The sequence below is a fragment of the Dromiciops gliroides genome, chromosome 6, assembly GCF_019393635.1.
Source record: "Dromiciops gliroides isolate mDroGli1 chromosome 6, mDroGli1.pri, whole genome shotgun sequence".
Classification (NCBI taxonomy): domain Eukaryota; kingdom Metazoa; phylum Chordata; class Mammalia; order Microbiotheria; family Microbiotheriidae; genus Dromiciops; species Dromiciops gliroides.
The window spans coordinates 96,416,191-96,435,579 of record NC_057866.1 but is presented as its reverse complement, the minus strand read 5'-3'; the positions used below and the strand labels follow the sequence as shown (position 1 = coordinate 96,435,579).

The 19,389-nt window shown below is 36.0% G+C and overlaps 1 protein-coding gene and 2 non-coding genes across 6 annotated transcripts in view; 2 read left to right on the top strand and 1 right to left on the bottom strand.

Moving 5' to 3' along the window:
• NSD2 (nuclear receptor binding SET domain protein 2) overlaps positions 1-14,629 on the top strand; it is a 125,392-nt gene extending 110,763 nt beyond the window's left edge. For all 4 annotated transcript variants that reach the window (XM_043970026.1, XM_043970023.1, XM_043970024.1 and 1 more), the window contains 4 exons: positions 1,740-1,881; positions 4,226-4,332; positions 6,029-6,233; positions 10,615-14,629. In XM_043970026.1, coding sequence (XP_043825961.1) covers positions 1,740-1,881; positions 4,226-4,332; positions 6,029-6,233; positions 10,615-10,886 — 726 coding nt within the window. In that variant the 3' untranslated portion in view covers positions 10,887-14,629. The remainder of the gene's footprint in view (positions 1-1,739; positions 1,882-4,225; positions 4,333-6,028; positions 6,234-10,614) is intronic.
• On the top strand, positions 1,523-1,647 carry LOC122733159. Its single transcript, XR_006353751.1, has one exon.
• A 4,656-nt stretch (positions 14,630-19,285) lies between the features above and the next one.
• LOC122733096 lies at positions 19,286-19,389 on the bottom strand. The gene has a single exon (XR_006353700.1). It is a non-coding gene; the product is annotated as a U6 spliceosomal RNA (small nuclear RNA).

Below are 19,389 nucleotides of genomic sequence, written 5' to 3'. Positions count from 1 at the left end.
AATTGCTCTCCAGAATGGTTGGGTCAATTCACAACTCCACCAACAGTGCATTAGTGTCCCAGTTTTCCCATTTCCCCTCCAACACTTATCATTTTCCTTTTTTGTCACATTAGCCAATATGATAGGTGTGAGATGGTACCTCAGAGTTAAAAATGCATATATTTCTAGAAATTCTAGCGGCAGCAATAAGATGAGAAAAAGACACAAAGAGGAGACAAAAATATTAATTGTATTTCCTGTCAACATGATGGTTTATTTAGAAAACCCTAAAGAATCAAGAAAAAAAACTAATTGAGACAATAGCCCTCAATAATGGATAAAGGTAGAAATAAACTCATCAAAATCTTTACATTTCTATTTAACAATTACAAAATTCAGAAGAACATAACAGAAAGGGAAATCCTATTCCAAATAACTACAAAATGCATAAAATGTCTGGGGCCTACTTTACCAAGAGTAGAATCAGATTTGTATAGATAATAAAGAACAATTTAACTAAAGGGATGATCATTGCTTATAGCTAAACCATGTCGATGTAATAAAAATGGCAATACTACCTAAATTAGCTTACTAGTGTCATATCAATCAGACTATCAGAAGATGCATTATAGAAGTAGACAAAAGTAATTTGGAGCAGAAAACTATCTAGAATCTTAAGGGAAATAATGAAGAAAAGTAGGAACCAAATGTGAACAGCACTTCTAGACCTTAAATCATACTACAAAGCAATATTCACATCAGTTTGGTTCTGGTATAAAAAAATGTTGAAGTACAATAGACTAACAATAGCAAACAGATTCAGAAACAATTGGACTTGATAAACTTGGAGAAGCTACCTATTTGATAACTGCTGGTAAAACTGGAAAATAGCTTGGCAAAAATTAGGTTGACACCAACAACTTATATACCACAAAGCTCCAAGTAGATAGGTGACTTGAATATATTAAAAGTCATGCCACAAAAAAGTTAGAAGAGAATCAGATCAGTATGGAGGAATATGGTATGGTAGAGAGTTATTAACCCCACTAAAGATAAAACAGGTAAATTCAGTTTTGGTTTTGGCATCAATGCCTTGTTGAAATGAATTAAATTGTTTCTTTCTTTCTTTCTTTCTTTCTTTCTTTCTTTCTTTCTTTCTTTCTTTCTTTCTTTCTTTCTTTCTTTCTTTGTGGGGCAGTGAGGGTTAAGCGACTTGCCCAAGGTCACACAGCTAGTAAGTGTCAAGTGTCTGAGGCTAAATTTGAACTCAGGTCCTCCTGAATCCAAGGCCAGTGCTTTATCCACTGCACCACCTAGCTGCCCCACAAATTGACTTTCTTTTAAATTTTGTGGCATATCTTTTCTCATTCTTCCTCATAATTCGATACTTATTTTTAAATTTCTGTTCTAATCAGTGTTCTTACTGTATACACATAGATAATTCATAAGTAACTTTTATGTATGCTAATAATAATGGGGCTTACCTGCAAGGTTGATGCTGAATGTGTTTTTAAAATGTCTTAGTCATTCTTTTATCTTCACAGTGCTCACTGAAACTTAGTCCCTTCCATGTGGTTGTGACAGCCAATAAGTGAGCTAAATAATTAGTATTGGATTGGGGGTGTCATATACCAGCTCATATGATACACCACAGTTTTCAATACAACAAGCAAAATTGACCTGTAGTTTATTTTCCTTAAGACAGCTAGCTTTTCAAAGCTTTACCTAACATGTCTTAAAACTGATATTCTAATATTTAGGACCGGATAATTGATGCTGGTCCCAAAGGAAACTATTCCCGATTCATGAATCACAGCTGCCAGCCAAATTGTGAGACTTTGAAATGGACAGTGAATGGAGACACTCGTGTGGGATTGTTTGCTGTATGTGATATTCCTGCAGGTATGTTAGGTTTTGGATAAAGACATCATTGCCAACATTTGTGAAGAGGCCTAAGGAAATTCAATCTATTCTATCAATTTACCATTTTTAAAGCACCAAGTATCCCATGGCAATTCCCCTGACCTCTTTCAGCCCTAGTTTCTTCATCTGTAAAATGCAGATGATAATAATAATCTATCTCCCAAGGTTGTTGTGAGAATCAAATGAGCTAACATGTAAAGCACTCTGAAAACCTTAAGCACTAGCTAAATGTTAGCTGCTATTATTATTAATTACACAGTTTAGATTAGTTAGTCTTGGTTCCTGGAGTTTAGTAAAGGGATAAGACATACACTTTTAAGTGTAGGACCCAGTAATATTTAAGTTTACTAACACGGTGAAAAACAATGTTCTATAAAGCCCAATGTGGGAATATCAGTAGGAGAAGTCAAAGACCTCATGGAGGTTATGACATTTGAGTTGTGATTTATTTTTTTCTTCTCATCCTTGTTTTAATGTTTAATTTAATATTTTCCCCCAATTACATGTAAAAGCATCCCTCCCCTCCCTCCCCATCCCACTTTGAGAAGGCAAGTAATTCAGTATAAATTATACATGTGTAGTCATGGAAAACATTTCCATATTAGTCATGTTGTGAAAGAAAACAGACAAAAAACTCAAGAAAAATAAACTTTTTAAAGTATGTTTCAATCTGTATTCGGACACCATCAGTTCTTTCTTTGGGAATGGATAGCATTTTTCATTCTAAGTCCTTTAGAGTTGTCTTTGATTATTGTATTGCTGAGAGTAGTTGTCATTCACAGCTGATCACCTTACAATATTGCTGTTACTTTGTGCACAATACATTTCACTTTGTATCAGTTCATGTAAGCCTTTCCAGGTTTTTCTGAGAGCATCCTGTTCATAATTTCTTACAGCACAAAATCACATACCACAAATCACATACCATAATTTGTTTAGCCATACCCCAATTGATGGGCATCCCCTTAATTTCCAGTTCTTTACCACCAGAAAAGAGCTGCTACAAATATTTTTGTACATAAAGGTCCTTTTCTCTTTTGCTTTTTTATCTCTTTTGGGATACAGACCTAGTAGTGGTATTCCTAGGTCAAAGAGTTATATGCATTGTTTTATAGGCCTTTGGCCATGGTTCCAAATTGCTCTACAAAATTGTTGAATCGGTTTACAACTCCACCAACAGTGCATTAATGCTTCATTTTCCCCATATCCCCTACAGTATTTGTCATTTTCCTCTGCTGTCCTATTATCCAGTCTAATAGGTATGAGGTAGTACCCCAGAATTGTTCTGATTTGCATCTTTCCAATCAATAGTGAGTTAGAGCATTTGGCTCATATGGCTAAAGATAGCTTTGATTACTTCATCTGAAAACTGTTCATATCTTTTGATCATTTATCAATTGGGTAATGGCTCTTATTTTAATAAATTTGATGTAGTTGTTTGAGAAATAAAGCCTTTATCAGACAAACCTGCTTCAAAATATTTTTCACAGTTACTATTGTTAACTTTATTTCCCTCCATCCTATTCCCTCTCCATACTGTTTATTCTATTCTCTATCTCCTTTTACCATGTCCCTCCCCAAAAGTGTTTTGCTTCTAACTGTACCCTCCCCCAATCTACCCTCCCTTCTATCACCACCTCCCTTATCCCCTTCCACTCCTACTTTCCTGCAGGGTAAGATTGATTTCTATAACCAATTGGATGTGAATGTTGAGCCATTTCTGATGAGAGTAAAGTTGACTTACTCCCCTTTACCTCCCCCATCATCCTTTCCATTGTATAAGCTTTTTCTTGCTTCTTTTATGTGAGATATTTTACCCCATTTCACCTTTCCCTTTCTTCTAGTGTATTCTTTTCTCTTTGACCTGGGAACTCTGAAATTTGGCTATAATATTCCTAGGAGTTTTCATTTTGGGATCTCTTACAGGGGGTGATTGGTGGATTCTTTCAATTTGTATTTTACCCTCTGGTTCTAGGCTATCAGGGCAGTTTTCCTTGACAATTTCTTGGAAGATGATGTCTAGGAATTGACCAAATGGAAGCTAATGACTGATCTGGAAAAACAGACAAAACAAAAAGAAAAAGAAAAATAGGAGAGTGTACCTCCCTCTAGTTTTGTTTCAGTACTTGTTACTTTATTGTGAAGGATTTCATTTTTCTTGGTCTTTTTAATAATTTCAATAAACAAATATGATTCATGTATTAAGCATATTTAAATATAAATAGTAAATCCCATAGAATGTAATAGATGGTCATAATGCAGAGCAATTTATTACTGCTTAAAGAAGATCAACATTTCCATGCTAATGAGTTTCTTTTCCCAGGGACAGAACTGACTTTTAATTACAACCTTGATTGTCTGGGCAATGAAAAAACTGTCTGTCGATGTGGTGCCTCTAACTGTAGTGGATTCCTTGGTGATAGACCAAAGGTATAGCAATAATTTAATTAAACTTTCTTTTTTTTTTTAAGCAAGGGCAATTAAATTGCATAGCAAGATGTGTGGCAAAAAAAATTCCCTTAATGCAAACAGCATGGTATATGTTAACTTGGTACAAGTTAATCTCCCCCCCCCCCCATGAACTTTATTTGCTTCAAATAAATATGCCTCAGTATAAATGGTGGCATTTAGAAAGTTGGTCAATGGTCAGTTCTAAAAAGAACTAAAAATTGGCAGTTTTCTTATTTAGTAATCTATGTGGCTAGAATGGGAAAGGTATACAATCCTTAGTGTTTATTTGGAAAGTAGAGGCAAAAGTGGATGGTAAGAAGTAATGGAAGAGACCTGATTTTTCCCTACAGAGTTTTAGACGTTTAATATTTCTTGTCACTTAATTAAAGGTCATATATAATCAGTTAAGAGTGCTATTTACTTCCTTGCTTAAGAATATATCACTGGGGGGTGGCTAGGTGGTGCAGTGGATAAAGTACCGGCCCTGGACTCAGGAGTACCTGAGTTCAAATCCGGCCTCAGACACGTGACACTTACTAGCTGTGTGACCCTGGGCAAGTCACTTAACCCCCATTGCCCTGCAAAAAACAAACAAAACAAAACAAAAAGAATATATCACTGGGTCTGGCAAAGTTTTTAAAACAACAACAACAACAAAAACTGCCCAAGATTGAGCTACTCTGCACGGCCATCTAAGGCAAGGGTAAAGAAACTCTGATCTGAGGGTCAGTTTCAGCTCTTGATAGAGTGCTACATGGTCTTCAGAGTAATGTTACTCAAATTACTTGTGATACAGCCTAGAGTTGATGCCTTTAAATTATGTTCTATAAACTTAACTTTAGAAGTAGTTGAGTGTAACATTTCATATTTTTATCTCATAGGAAGGAGAATGAGATGGATAATGGAGAAGTAAAGCACTAATGTAAATTATATTTATATGTGACCTTTCAATGATTCTTTCTATGCTTCAGTGGAGAGAACTGGCTTTGAGTCTAGGCTCCAGCTCTGACTATGAGCAAGTCATATCAGCCCTCTGTTCAATTTCCTTTATGTGTTTGAGAGGAAAGCACTTTGTGAACAATAAAACATGAGTTTGTTATTCTTAGTTATCCTCAATGGGAGAAAAAAAATTCTTCACCCTTTCTGTAATTTGTTAACACCTTTGTTGCAACAGGGGTCTCTCACTGGTTCTTATGTTGTTTTTCAGTTTCATTGTTTATCTTTTTTGTATATTAAGGTAAATTAAGCCTAAGATAATTAAGTCTTACATGAAATACTTTTTTATTTTTTTCAAACTGATTTAGTAACAGTCATTTTAAGAATCCCCCCCACCCCCGCCCCAGGGGGAGGGGGCAGCTAGGTGGCACAGGGGATAAAGCACTGGCCCTGGATTCAGGAGGGCCTGAATTCAAATCCGACCTCAGACACTTGACACTTGACACTTACTGGCTGTTTGACCCTGGGCAAGTCACTTAACCCCTATTACCCCACCCCTCCCCCCATATGGAATTTATCTTAGTTTCTTTCGTGTCCCAATAGGAAATTTTCTAAAATTCCTTCTTGTGATTTTGAGTCTTTTGAATTATCAGCATTTTCTCTAACCTACTAATGTAGGGTTTTTTCCAGTTTAGAAAATGTTTTTCTTTAAGTAAATACAACTTATTGTTTACCCTAGAACTCAGCTGCTCTTTCTTCAGAGGAAAAGGGCAAAAAGACCAAGAAAAAAACTAGGAGACGTAGAACAAAAGGTGAAGGGAAGAAAGAATCTGAAGATGATTGTTTCCGTTGTGGTGATGGGGGTCAGCTGGTACTATGTGATCGGAAATGTTGTACTAAAGCTTATCATCTCTCCTGTCTGGATTTGGTTAAACGACCTTTTGGTAAGTTAAGTTATAATTGGGTTCATACACATATTGTCTTCCCAGAATGTCATCAGATTACAAATATATCATTGTTTATGGATAGGATGAAGAAAATGATATTGGCTTATAAAGACTCAACTCTCAAGTCATTGCTTTTAACCCCTTAAACATTTATTTGCTTTCAGTTACAATTGTTTTTTAAATACTTGATATTGTGTGTGTGTTTATTTTTTTATTTGTGTAGTTCCAAAATACTATTAAAAAACAGTCATGATAAATGGAATTCCTGGATGAATCATTGTAGATGTTTGACAGGATTTTATTTAAAATTTTTGAAATCAATATTCATTAATAATATTGGTCTATAGTTATCCTCTTGTGCTTTGGCCTTCTAGAAAGGTGCTTGCCTCCCTCCCTCAATTTTTTTTTATCTTAAACTTATTTTATTATTTTTCAGTCACATGTAAAGATAGTTTTAAGCATTTGTTTTTATAAGATTTTGAATTCCAAATTTTTCTCCCTCCCTCCCATTCCCCCTCCCAAGACAGAAAACAATCTGATATAGGTTATATATATATACAATCACATTAAACTTTTTTTTGCATTAGTCATGTTGTGAAAGAAGAATCAGAACAAAAAGGGGAAACCTGTAAAAAGAAAAAACAAACAAAAAAGTAGCAGTATGGTTCAATCTGCATTCAGATTCCACAGTTCTTTTTTTCTGGATGTGGAGAACATTTTTCATCATGAAGCCTTTGGAATTGTCTTGGATCATTGTATTGCTGAGAAAAGCTGTGTCTCATCACATAGTGTTGCTGTTACTGTGTACAATGTTCTCCTGGTTCTGCTCACTTCCCTCAGCATCAGTCCTCTTAAGTCCTTCCAGGCTTTTCTGAAATCTGCCTGCTCATCACTTCTTACAGCACAATAGAATTCCATTCCATTCATATACCACAACTTGTGCATCCATTCCCCAACTGATGGGCATCCCCTTGATTTCCAGTTCTTTGCCACCACAAAGAGAGCTGCTCTATTTGTACATGTGTTGGGTCCTTTTCCGTTTTTCATGATCTCTTTGGGATACAGACCTAGTAGTGGTATTACTGGGTCAAAGCTTAGGCATAGTCCCATAGCCCTTTGGGCATTGCTCTCCAGAATGGTTGAATCAGTTCACAACTCCATCAACAATGCAATAGTATTCCAATTTTTCCAGTTTCTCCAGCATTTAAATATTTTATTTTATCCATCTTTTCTTTGAAAAGCAGTTTGAGTGGTTTTGATATTCCTAAGTATCTGTACAGTCAAGTACTGATTCTGCTTAATTATAGAATCTCATGAGTTGAAGGATTATTTTATACCATCTAGTTCAACTCTTCTCTGAGGAATGAATTATCTCTATAATCTCCCAACTAGCTGGTCCTTCAGAAGGCTCTTCCTGACCTTTAAGACTTCAAGCAGTGATGGCCATACTAGTCCTCATGGCAGACCATTTCATTTTCAAATTATTCTTTCATCAAGTGCATATGTGGCTTAGTGTCAAATCTTGTTGTCTTGCTCCTTTGCCCAGTCTTGTCTTGTGCAGATCCCGTCTATGCAACATTCCAAGAACGGAACATAGTATGCTAGATGTTGCATAACCAGGATGGAGACTAGCTGCATCGTTATATCCTGGGTTCTGGGCATCTGACTTCTACTCATTGTTGTCAGTTTATATTCATTTTAGAGGGCGCACTCCCTCCCTCCCTTATTTTCTTGTATACTATTGTCTAGCTGTATCTTCCCCTTTGTCCTTGGAGAACTAATTGTTTGAACCTGAGTTGAAAAATTCATAAGTCTTCAAATGATATATTATAGTCTGCCTCTTGTTCCATCCAGCCTGTCAAGGTCTTTTCTCATTCTGGTTTCCTCCATCGTATTGTACTTTTCCTCCTACCTTTGATAAGCGCTCCACCTTCGAGATCTCAGTCGCTGCTAAAAATAGTGAATAGAGCAAGATGAGGTCAAAGTCCTGTGACGCTTCACTGGAAACTTCCTTTAGGGTGATGTTTAGCAGGTTACACTCCTTGTAATATTTCACACTTATGAATTTGCTCAGTGTTACTATCTGATCCTTATCTCTTAACCTGGTCTGTGAGGATGTTTCTAGAGACAAGGCTAGAACATAAGGTGAAACTAGGGTCTTTTGTATCTACGACATTCTCCTGATCTTAACATTGGTTCAGCATGACCTTAATGAGCTCATGCCAGGTGTGGACCCTGTGGCACAGGGGAAAGAGCCCTGAATGTGAAGTCCTAGGACCTGAGCTTGAATCCTAGCTGTGTCACCAGACTTCCACTTCCTCATTGATCAAAAGGAGCAGTTGGACTCCATGACTCCTAACATTTCCAACTCTAGAGCTTTTTCCAGGTATTTCTTCTCTACCCCGTGGACTCCCCCCTCCCCCAAATGATAACACCTCAGTTTTGTGCAGCAATTCAAGGGGAAAGTACTTTCCTCAGCAAAACCCTGTAAGGGAGCTTTGCCATAACCCATTTTTTAAGTTCTGCAGAGTTAAGTTACTTGCCTGTGGTCTGCCAGTTTTATTTATGCTGTGCTGGCTTCCATAAGGATCACAGCTTGACTTTTTTAACAATAAGAAATAGCCACTTGGATGAATACTCAAAATGATAATTCATCATTGTTCATTATTTGGGGGCACTCTCCAGTTATAAAGAATGCCCCCCATCTTGTGTGAGTAATTCATCTCCTCCCACAACTTCATCATAGAGGGCCCACCCAGTGTGCTGGAGGCCTTCCTCATTATTGCCATAGATTAAGCATCTTTTCTTTTTGTTATGAAAGATGTCATCTTTTACTCACGTTCTTTAGAACAGCCTTCTCATACCGACCGTCTGCCTTTCTATTGACCTATTTGGAGCACACTGCCTTATTCATAAGAATTGATTAATAAAAGCATGATTCAATTTAAATGGAAAAACAAAAGATAAGAGCCTTTTCTGGAGATCAACATCATGTGGTTGTCAGCCATATATGGGGTCAAAAGTACCCTTTTTGCCACTAGATGGCACTATTTACTTTATGCGAAATTCCTTACTTAAAAGAATGAAAGCAGAAAACTGTGAAAATGGAAATGCAAATCTTTTTTAGACAACATTAATACCAAGTAGATTGGTAAAGCAGTACAAAAATGTGTGTTTGAGCCTAGATGTGTTTTATGTCTTTCCATGACATATTCAGTTCTATTTCAAGATGATTTTAGGTACTTTAGTAATAGAATTTGAGCTGCAGAGAGATCTTCATCCAGTTCATCCCTGAGCAGGAATACTTATATTTTCCACAAGTGTTCATTTAGCCTCTACTTGAGGACTTCCAATTATGAGGAAGTGGTTGCCCTGTCATTTCCTCTTTTTTTCTGTTAAAGTGCCTTTATCGTTCAATTAGCATGTTAATAATAAGATATTATCACATAGATCAATCTCTTTAAAAATGTCTTTAAAACAAAATTAGCTATAAACACAGACATTTGTTAGAAAATTTCAACTTGATGCCAGGGCCTTCCCAAATTCCAAATCCATAATTCTGGGAGCTCCAGTTTTTTAAGTAAGTATTGCTTTACTCAAAGCTGTGGTTTATGAAAAAATCTAGAATTATTTTCAAGAAAAATCACTATTTAAAACCACCATACTGGTTTAACATACATGGTATACTTAATGCTAGTCCTCAGTGAGAACAATAAATGTATAAATTTTGTAAAGATGCAGACAATCAGGCATACATAAGAAGTCACTATCAGAGTCTGAGTCACAAACAGTGCTATATTAAGAAATGTTATTCTACTAGAGTCTCAGAAATACTATAATTGTGGAGCACATGAAAAATGCAGGCAACCAAGAGGCAACTAAGTGGCAGATCTGGTATCAATCTACATTGGTAGAGGGCATGTACTCATCAGGAGTTCTGTTATCAGTGAAATCATAGCTGTAGCCTCCCCAAAATTTTAAGAAACCAAAGAAAAGCAGTGACTCTTTGGTGGGACTTTTGTGCCCCCATAATTACTGTTATAATTGTGACCTTTCTCACGGGTCTTTGAAACTCATGATTTTTTTAAAAATTAGTTTTTACTGATTAATGTTATACCAAGGTTCTTACAATTGTTAATATTGATTTTTAAAATTTGTCTTAATTAAACTGACACGTGGGAAAGCTGTCATATCTATGGGATTTGATGAATATGTCATTGGTATGATAATAAGAGCTAATTTCAGGCTTCTTTTGAAACTTGTCCTACCCCAGAAAGTGTCAATATATAGGCAGAAGTCTATACACTGACATTTTGTGTTTGGGGATTTTAAAAAATTCTAATACTTATGACTATTAATATTTCATCTTTGATTACAGGGAAATGGGAATGCCCTTGGCATCATTGTGATGTATGCGGCAAACCGTCAGTTTCTTTTTGTCATTTCTGCCCAAATTCCTTTTGCAAGGACCACCAAGATGGGACAGTCTTCAGCACCACACAAGATGGACGGTTATGCTGCTCTGAACATGAGTTTGGAGTGGAATCTATTAGAAACCCAAAGACTGAGAAACCCTTCCCAGAACCAACTAAGTTGAAGCCCAAGAGAAAGAAAAGAAGGTGTTGGAGGAGAAAAACAGAGTACAAATAGTGACTGACTTCAGGGGTTTTGTGTTTGTGTGTGGTTTTTTGTTTTGTTTTTAACTGCCAACACTATCTTGTAGATACAAGGATCTATCTTGTGAATAGGGTCAACGAAGGACACCGTTTTACATATCTAATAAGTGTACAGGTTTCATTTGGGGGGAAAGCATTTTTAAATCCACTGAGCCATCTCTAGCAGTTTCTGCTGTATCTGCACTGATAATGAATTGTGGTATACACAATTCAGAATTTTTCAGGACATACAAAACTTATTACACAACATTACAGTTACACTTGAATTTCTAAGAATGTAATGGTTCCCTCCTGCATTTGGGGATAAAAAAGGCATGATTGAAAAAAATTGACGCCTATTTTCCATTTCACCTGAAAGATATGTGGAGTGGAAAACCATATTTCCTAAAAGAAAACACTTTTAGTGTTTAACAAAAATAGCTTGACCTTTGCTCAGTGTCTTTATTCAGAAGATACCACAGTGATGTCTGTTTCAAAGGTTTTAACTTGGTTTCCTCTGAAACAGTGAGTTTGGTCATCTCTCCTGCTCTTATAAAAACAGCAAACTGTAAAACTTTTTTTGTTAATGTGAAATCTTTTCTCAGAAATGTATATCCCTTTGTAAGGAGAGGAGCACCCTAGGATAGTGAGGGGGGGATTTTAGAGGACTTTTTTTCATATTCTTTTTTTTCCTATTTATAGATTACAACTAAAATATAAGTAACACTTTAGTCTTCAGAGCTGTAAGAGTCTCAAACTTGGCACAACAACTTTTCCTAAGATGGCCGCCATGGTGAAAATCCTATCACCTCTTATGGGCGTATCTTTGAAATGCACCATCATCTCGTCATCATTCTTTACCATTTTGGGAAAACGCTTTCTAGGTTTTGTGTTGTTTTTTCATTTGGTTCTTCTTTAATGATTTTTTAAAATTTTGGCTTTTAATCTCAAAATATATATTTGCTAAGCCTCATTTCACAAATTATTACTAATTGAAATGTATGTTTATTGATGATATCCTGATTTTTTCAATACAAAAAATGTGAACTTGACTATTATAGGGACATTAGACCTGGCATGTGTATGTTTCTATTTAGGCTAAAAGGTAAAATAAATAATTGAGGGAAAAAATGATTTTATGTGCTGTTTCCTGCCCCATAGGTGTTTTGATATAAAGATGGGCAGAGTTGCTAACAAGTTTTGACCTGTGCAATCATGATCCAACCTAGATGCCCCTAGTTTATGCCCATTTAATGTTTTATACGTACTAGCATAGTTTGCCTTTATAGTGCAGATCTGTTATGTAGCCCTTTTAAAAAAAATGAAGCATAGTCTATCATAAAAATGTATATTTTTTCAAAACTATTTTTTCAGGGTTTGAAAGATTTAGATTTTAGAATTATTGATGATTAAAGCTATTTCCATTACATGCAAATTTTGTGGGTCTTTTTTCATTTAAAACTTGAATTGATACTGGTCTAAAATAAGCCATTATCCAACATTATAGTATGAAAGCATTTTGGGGGTATAGCTGAATAATTGTTTTGCTTTGATTGTGGGTCAAAATTTATAAACAATGCGGGAAAAGATAGCTTTACCCTCTTTCACTTCTTTTCTCTGTTTCAAGTTATGGTTTTTTAAGATGGGACAAGTCTTACACTGATTTCCATTGTGAGATTTTTTGGGGGCGGGGGGAGTTCTATTTTTTTCAACAAGTAAAAGAGCACCCAGCCATGGTGTACTATTGGAGAGATATATAATTTCCTTTAAAATTTTTTTTCCTGCTCTGAGAATTCATCCTTGCATTTGGAAGTTTGAGATATAAACTCCAAAGAGCTCACAGTTTATTTCATATTCCTCTTTTCTCATTCTACCCAAGGTTATTTGGTGTAAAAGGAAATTAGGGGCATCACAGGGGGCAGTATCAAGGTGACTGAATGGGAAGTAGTAAAGAAGAAAAAGTGAGCATCTCTAACAATTTTTTTTTAAAGAATGAAGTACTTGAGAAGCAACTACTTTTTCTTTTAACATCTCCTGAGAATAAAATCCATCTTGAAAAAGAATTTACAAAAACCTACTTTTGGTAATGATAGTTATGAAAATTGACACTGAAGTCAAGTGAATTTTGAAATTCAATTTTACTGTATTCTTTGCTTTATTAGATTGCTATGTATCACTGGTTATTTTTTTTTTTAAATAGAACATTGTAACTATCCATTTTGTAACCAGGCAAGGTTAAAGTGATTTCTCTGCAGAAACTGCCAAATGTTTGAGAGGTAGACTCTGGATAGATATATCTGGTTATCCCATGTTAATCATATCTGGCTTTTCTTAAAGCTCTCTTTTTGTAGCATGAGGGGAGGCCATCAATGTATGCAGTACATTTGCCCAAGCCCTGTAAATATTAACCTGCCTGGGAGATAGGTAGCCACTCTTAACAACTTTGCTGAGCACTGAATGTTTTAAGAAAAAAATTGATTTCACTGTTGGTAACGGTGGTGCTGTTCCCTGACCCCAGTTTCCACCCCCAACTAAAATACATGTATATGTCCCTAAAAGACATTTGGGGGCATTTATTTACTTAGTGGCATTAACATTCTATATGTTTATGTTGTTAATTTTTAGAAATTATTCTCATTTAATGGAAAATTATTGCCTGGATAATTTTCCTTTTAGAATTAGCCTCTTAGAAATATTTGAGGCAGATGTAAAGGATTTGTTCATGAAAATAATGTGCACCTTATCCCCTAGAACTGAAAAGATGTTATAAGGAAAAGAACCTTACCATTTTTCTTCTCTGGAGTTCAAGCATCATGCAAAATACTGTGTACTAAAAGCCAAATGTGTCAAATGATAGAATAGCCAGGGCTTATTAATTTTGCAAAATAATAGTTAATTTTAAGAACTTTAAAATGTATTATTATAGACCTACCTACCTATCTAGTGTGAAGGTGGCTGTTTTCTTAACAAAATTTGGATTGTTTTTAATTGGTCAAAATGTGCTATTTCCTCCTAATTAATGGGCACACTTTGAAACATTATAGTAAGTAAACTGTGAGAAGTATTTTTAACATTAATAAGTATATTCTGTTGGCCTCATTTTAGTTTTTCCAAATTCTTTTATGATATGGGTTAGAAAGTCTCTAAAAAAAGTGTTCTTTTTTACAGATTTCCTTTCCCAAAGTGATTTTTTTTAAATGAATTTTCTACATTGTAGTCTTCCACATCTTTATATTTCTGAGTAAGGCCACAAACATTGACAAAATGAAATTTTCTTTTTTGGATGAAAGAACTAGCTATAGAACAAGTTAACTTTTTAAAAGTTTATATTTCAAAGTTTTTACTTAATTGGTTCTCAGAGTTTGGGGAACATTTATAGAGATTTTGATTATGATTGCCCCCAAATTAATTTCCATCTTTTGGGTGCTTTTATCTTTGAATTTCTTAGGAGAAAAAAAAACTTAGGATATTACTTTAATCTTTTGGCACCAGGGACTGACAAAGGGTCTGAAGTTAGATTTTACAAATATGCAAAAAGCTTGCCCAGCCATCTTTAATTAGACTTCTTTTAAAAACTAGTCCTTTATAAAGTATCCTATCCTAGCCCCAAATACGTGGTATCTCAGACCTTTGTAAGACAGAGATGCTGCTCTTGACCACTGTACAATTTACAACTCTTTAGTTAATGAATTCTCCAATTGGGACATGATATTTGTGGGATAGTTAGGTCTCTTTAAACTTTTAATAAAATTGTCCAGTCCTCTAAAAAGTTGAATACAATAGAATACAGTTGCATTTTTGCTTATATCCCAGTTACATTCAATGATACTCTTTTCCTGTATCTATAATAATATTAAGGACTGCATGCTCAGGTTTGAGTTTGTGGAATTTTTAAAATTATTTACCCTGATAAGCCCAAGGTATATACATTCCCCCAACTTTCAGATTATATTATTTTCAGGAAATTAAATGAATGTTAATGCAAAAGACTTTGTATCAGTTACCAAATATCTTCATCCTATGTGGAATGAAACTTGCATGGTACTATATGAATGTTGGGACAAATATAGTCAGATTTTTGTACAACCCATTTTGCTAAATGGTGTATAAATTCTGCCCTGTTGAGATGTGAAATAATGTTGTTAGAAACAACAAAAAGTTATGTTTTTATTTGTTTACCTTTAAACAAGTTCCATTTACAGTAACGTCAGGAATTAGAAAGTTATATGAATGTTGGACGATGGCCCCAAATTTAATTTGTTAGCCTAGGAATAATTATCCCATTGGGGGGACATACTGAGCTGTAGAGTTTTTGAATTGCCTAACATTGGAGGGGGAGGGAGGGGAATGGAAGAATAGCTTTTAAAGGGGAAACTTGTGTTTGAGTAAAGTGTATGATTATTCTTCTGTGTAAGATGAAGAAGAGGTTTGTCTTTGACCTTCTTTTCTACAGAAGTCTGTTCCATGTTTTTAATTGTCCTCTGACTATTTCTTTTACTTTTTATTAGGACTCAAATGCTACTGACTCAGTGTTTTTCATCCCAAGGATCCTGGTATAAATGACTAAATTAAAAGTGTTGTAAGGAAAAGTTTCCAAGGAAGTTTTGTCACTGTCAGTCAGTGCTTTAAAATCCAAATTAATTTGAGAAAAAAATCCTCAACCTGTACAGAATGCCCACATTTACAAGGGCAGATATATTGGTCCTCTAAGAAGAATCACCTTTTGGGACAAAACTTAAAAGGTCTTTCTGTTGGGGCAAGGTGAAACTGAAGGATGAAGGTCCTAGAAACTCTTGGTTGTTGTGACTACACCCTCAATTCTCAGTTTCCAAACCATGCTCTAGAACTCTTAACAAAATTCTCTTTATTTACCTTGTTTACTACAACATATGTGGCAAAAATTAACCCCATTTTATAGCTTGGTGCATGGCATTGTCAATCCTTGCAGAGTTCTGTATTACAGACATGTTCTGCACATGTTCCATAGATTCAGTGCCAATAAGTATAACTTTTCTACTTGGGCTATTATATGTGGATTACTGTTTTATTTTGGAAAAATGTAATTTTATAGTCAATTTGGTTCAAGAAGTACTCATTAAAGTGAAATGTTCACATACCAAAGACCTAAGTGGAATTGTTTTTATTACCATTTAATTCAGACTTTGCATGTGAAAAGCTACAGGGATCAGTTGAACAGCTTACTAAGGGGGAACCATATAGGTTCAGTGTGTGAAGTGCTTTGATTAATCAAAGATTTTCCAAGATAAGCCTGAACTCAATAGTAGTTCATCAATGCTTAACAATGGATACGCTATGAATAATTTATGACTTGTGACTATTAAAAACAAATATTGTCATAAAGTACTTCAGTAAACCACCCTCAAGTACAGATTTGGTGATGAGACAATCTGGGCTACTATCAAAAGTCTTGTAGAATTTAGGGCAGAAGAAAGACCTTTATGATCATCTCATCTAAACCCCTCACTTGGAAGTCAAATGACTTGCCCAAGGTAACCCAAGTTGTAATTAGCAGAGCTGATTTTTAAATCCAGGTTCTCTGGACTCCAGAGCTATTTCTGCTACTCCCAAATTGTCTAAGTCTATTCACTGTCTCATTTATAAAATTATTCTATAAGATTAAATTTCCTTGAGTTTTTCACCCCAAAAAAGTCAACAAACATTTATCAAATGCCTGCTCTGTGCTAGCTTCTAGGGATACCAAAACCAAAAATGAACCTGTTCTTCAGGAACTCACATCCTGTCAAGAGAGATGTGTACATAAATACATACCAGAGTAATACAAAATAAATGGAAGGCAGTTGGCCATGTTGAGCATTCGGTAGGAGTTGGGGGGAGAGAGCAGGAAATGCTTTGTGTAGAAGGGGGTGCCTAGTTGGTCCTGAAGGATGTGGAGGGTTCTGAGGCAGAGGCGAGGAGGAAGTACTTTAAAGGAACGGCCAGTGCAAGGCCACAGAACCACGTGGTGCCTTGTGTGGAGAACAGGTGGCTAGTTTGGCTGACCCAGCAGAGAGCAATGGATGTATAACAAAATAGGAAAGATAGGCTGAGAGCAGTTTATTAAAGCCAGTCTGAGCTCTAAAAGCCAAAAAGAGGAGTTTAGCTTATCTTAAAGGTAATAAAAGGCCCCTGGAACTTATTAAATAGGTTAGAGGGATGACACCTGGACTTCAGGAAAATCATTATGGCAGCTGTGTGGAGTAGAGATTGGAGGCCAGTCAGGCAAGAGGCGATTAGAGCCTGAAATGAGGTGGTGACTGTCAATAGAGAGAAGGGCTTGAACAGGATAGATGTTGAAGCAGAAATGGCAATATTTGGTAATTGGATATATAGAGTGAAGGGAAACTAAGGAATTGAGGATACCATCAATTTAATTTATAAACCTGTAAACAGTTGGACCAAAGACCCACAAAACTGCTAAGAAAACTAGAAAACAAGGCTATAAAAAGTTAGACTCACACCTTATAGCATATACCAAGATTAGCTCTAAATGAACGCATAACTTAGATAATAAAAGGTCACACGAGCAAATTAGAGGGAAATAGAACATTCCTTTTTGGGTCTCTGGATATGAAGGGAAAAATTTTTGATCAAAGAAGGGATCGTAAAATTGAGACAATTTTGGTTACATGTAATTTAAAATTCTTTGAATCAATAAAACCAATGTGGTTAACATTAGAAGGGAGATATAATTGGCAAAAATTTTTAAAGCAAGTTTCACTGATAAAGGTCTGATTTAAAAAATATTAAAAGGATTCTATTCAAATTTACAGGAGTGAAAGCCATCCTCTTGATATGGTCAATAGATATGAACAGGAAATTCTGAAAGGAAAAAATTCAAGCTATCAATAGCCATATTTTTTAATGGTTTGCATTGCTAAGAATAGGAGAAATGCAGATTATTAAAGCAAGCCAGGTTCCATTTCAGACCAATCCGATTGAAAAACATTTTAAAAAAAGAAAATGAATTGCAAGAAATAGCGTTCAGAGGGGGATGGATTTTGAGGGAAAGAACGGGTTCAGTTTTGGACTTGTTGAATTTAGGATATTCAGTGTGGAATGTCCAGTTAATAGCTTGTGCTGAGTCGGACAGACAGACATACTGGGGCTGGGTTATGGATTTCATTTACTTGGTTAGAGGTGACAAATCTATGGGAATTGAGGTCACCAAAAGAAAGTATGAAAAGAATAGGACCTAGGATAGAGCCTGGGGGAATACTTGGAGATGTCATCTCGATGATAAGGAGACTGAGTGGTCAGCTAGGACTGATAGAAGACAGTCTCATGGAATCTCAGAATATCTAGATGTTGTAACTGTCACATTTGCTGCAGAGCTATCCGGAAGGATGAAGACTGAGAAGAGACCATTATATTTGACAAGAGATGGTTGGTGATTTTGGAGAGAGCAATTTCAGTTGAATGATGAGGTCAAGTGCCAGAATAAAGATGGTTGAGGAGTAAAAGAAGAGGATGTGCAACCAGCTGGTGTAGACAGTTTTAGCTGGGTTATGTAGGAGACATATGGGACAATAGCTTGGGGGGGATGGTATGGTCCAGTGAAGATTTTTTAAGGATTGGAGAGACCTGGGCATATTTAACAGTAGAGAAGGAGCCAGCAGCTTGGGACAAATTAAAGATAGAGGTGGAAAGGATGCTTTGAAAGGGGAATCTACTCAGAGACAGCCAGTGATGGGATCAATAGCACATATTTGATCACCTTAGCAGAGACCAGAAGAATGGAGGAGTGAGTAGGAGTTGTGGTCTAGGGATTTGAGAAGGTGCGTCATGGCAAACAGCCTCAATTCATCTTTTTTTTTTTTTTTTGCGGGGCAATGGGGGTTAAGTGACTTGCCCAGGGTCACACAGCTAGTAAGTGTCAAGTGTCTGAGGCCGGATTTGAACTCAGGTACTCCTGAATCCAGGGCCGGTGCTTTTATCCACTGCGCCACCTAGCCGCCCCGACCTCAATTCATCTTAGTAAAAACTACCTGTTTCCAAAATGCAGGGGTTGGCCTAGATCAAAGCTGCTTCAACTGTGGGTCATGAAAAATTTGGCAATGGTAAAAGTTTATGTATACCTGTTTTATATGCCTGTAAACCCAGGGTCGTGTAAAAATTCCTCATGTGAAAAGGGGTTACAAGTGGGAAAAGTTTAAGAAGCCCTGGCCTAGATGACCTCAAAAGCCCTATAGTCCTTTAAAAACCTATTAACATCATTAAATAAGTTATGTTTGTCTATAATGTCACTCAGGTTATAAATAGGGTACACTTTCACTTGGCTTATAATTAAAATGAGGGGCAATGACAAACATTTATCAAGCACCTTCTATGGGCCAGCAGGCTATGACCTCCCTTAAAGAAAGGTACCAAATAATAGCTCACATTTTTCCCTTCATAAATTTGCGTGTCATCCTTGCACAGGGGCCATGCTAATCTCTGTATCGTTCCAATTTTAGTATATGTGCTGCCGAAGTGAACAC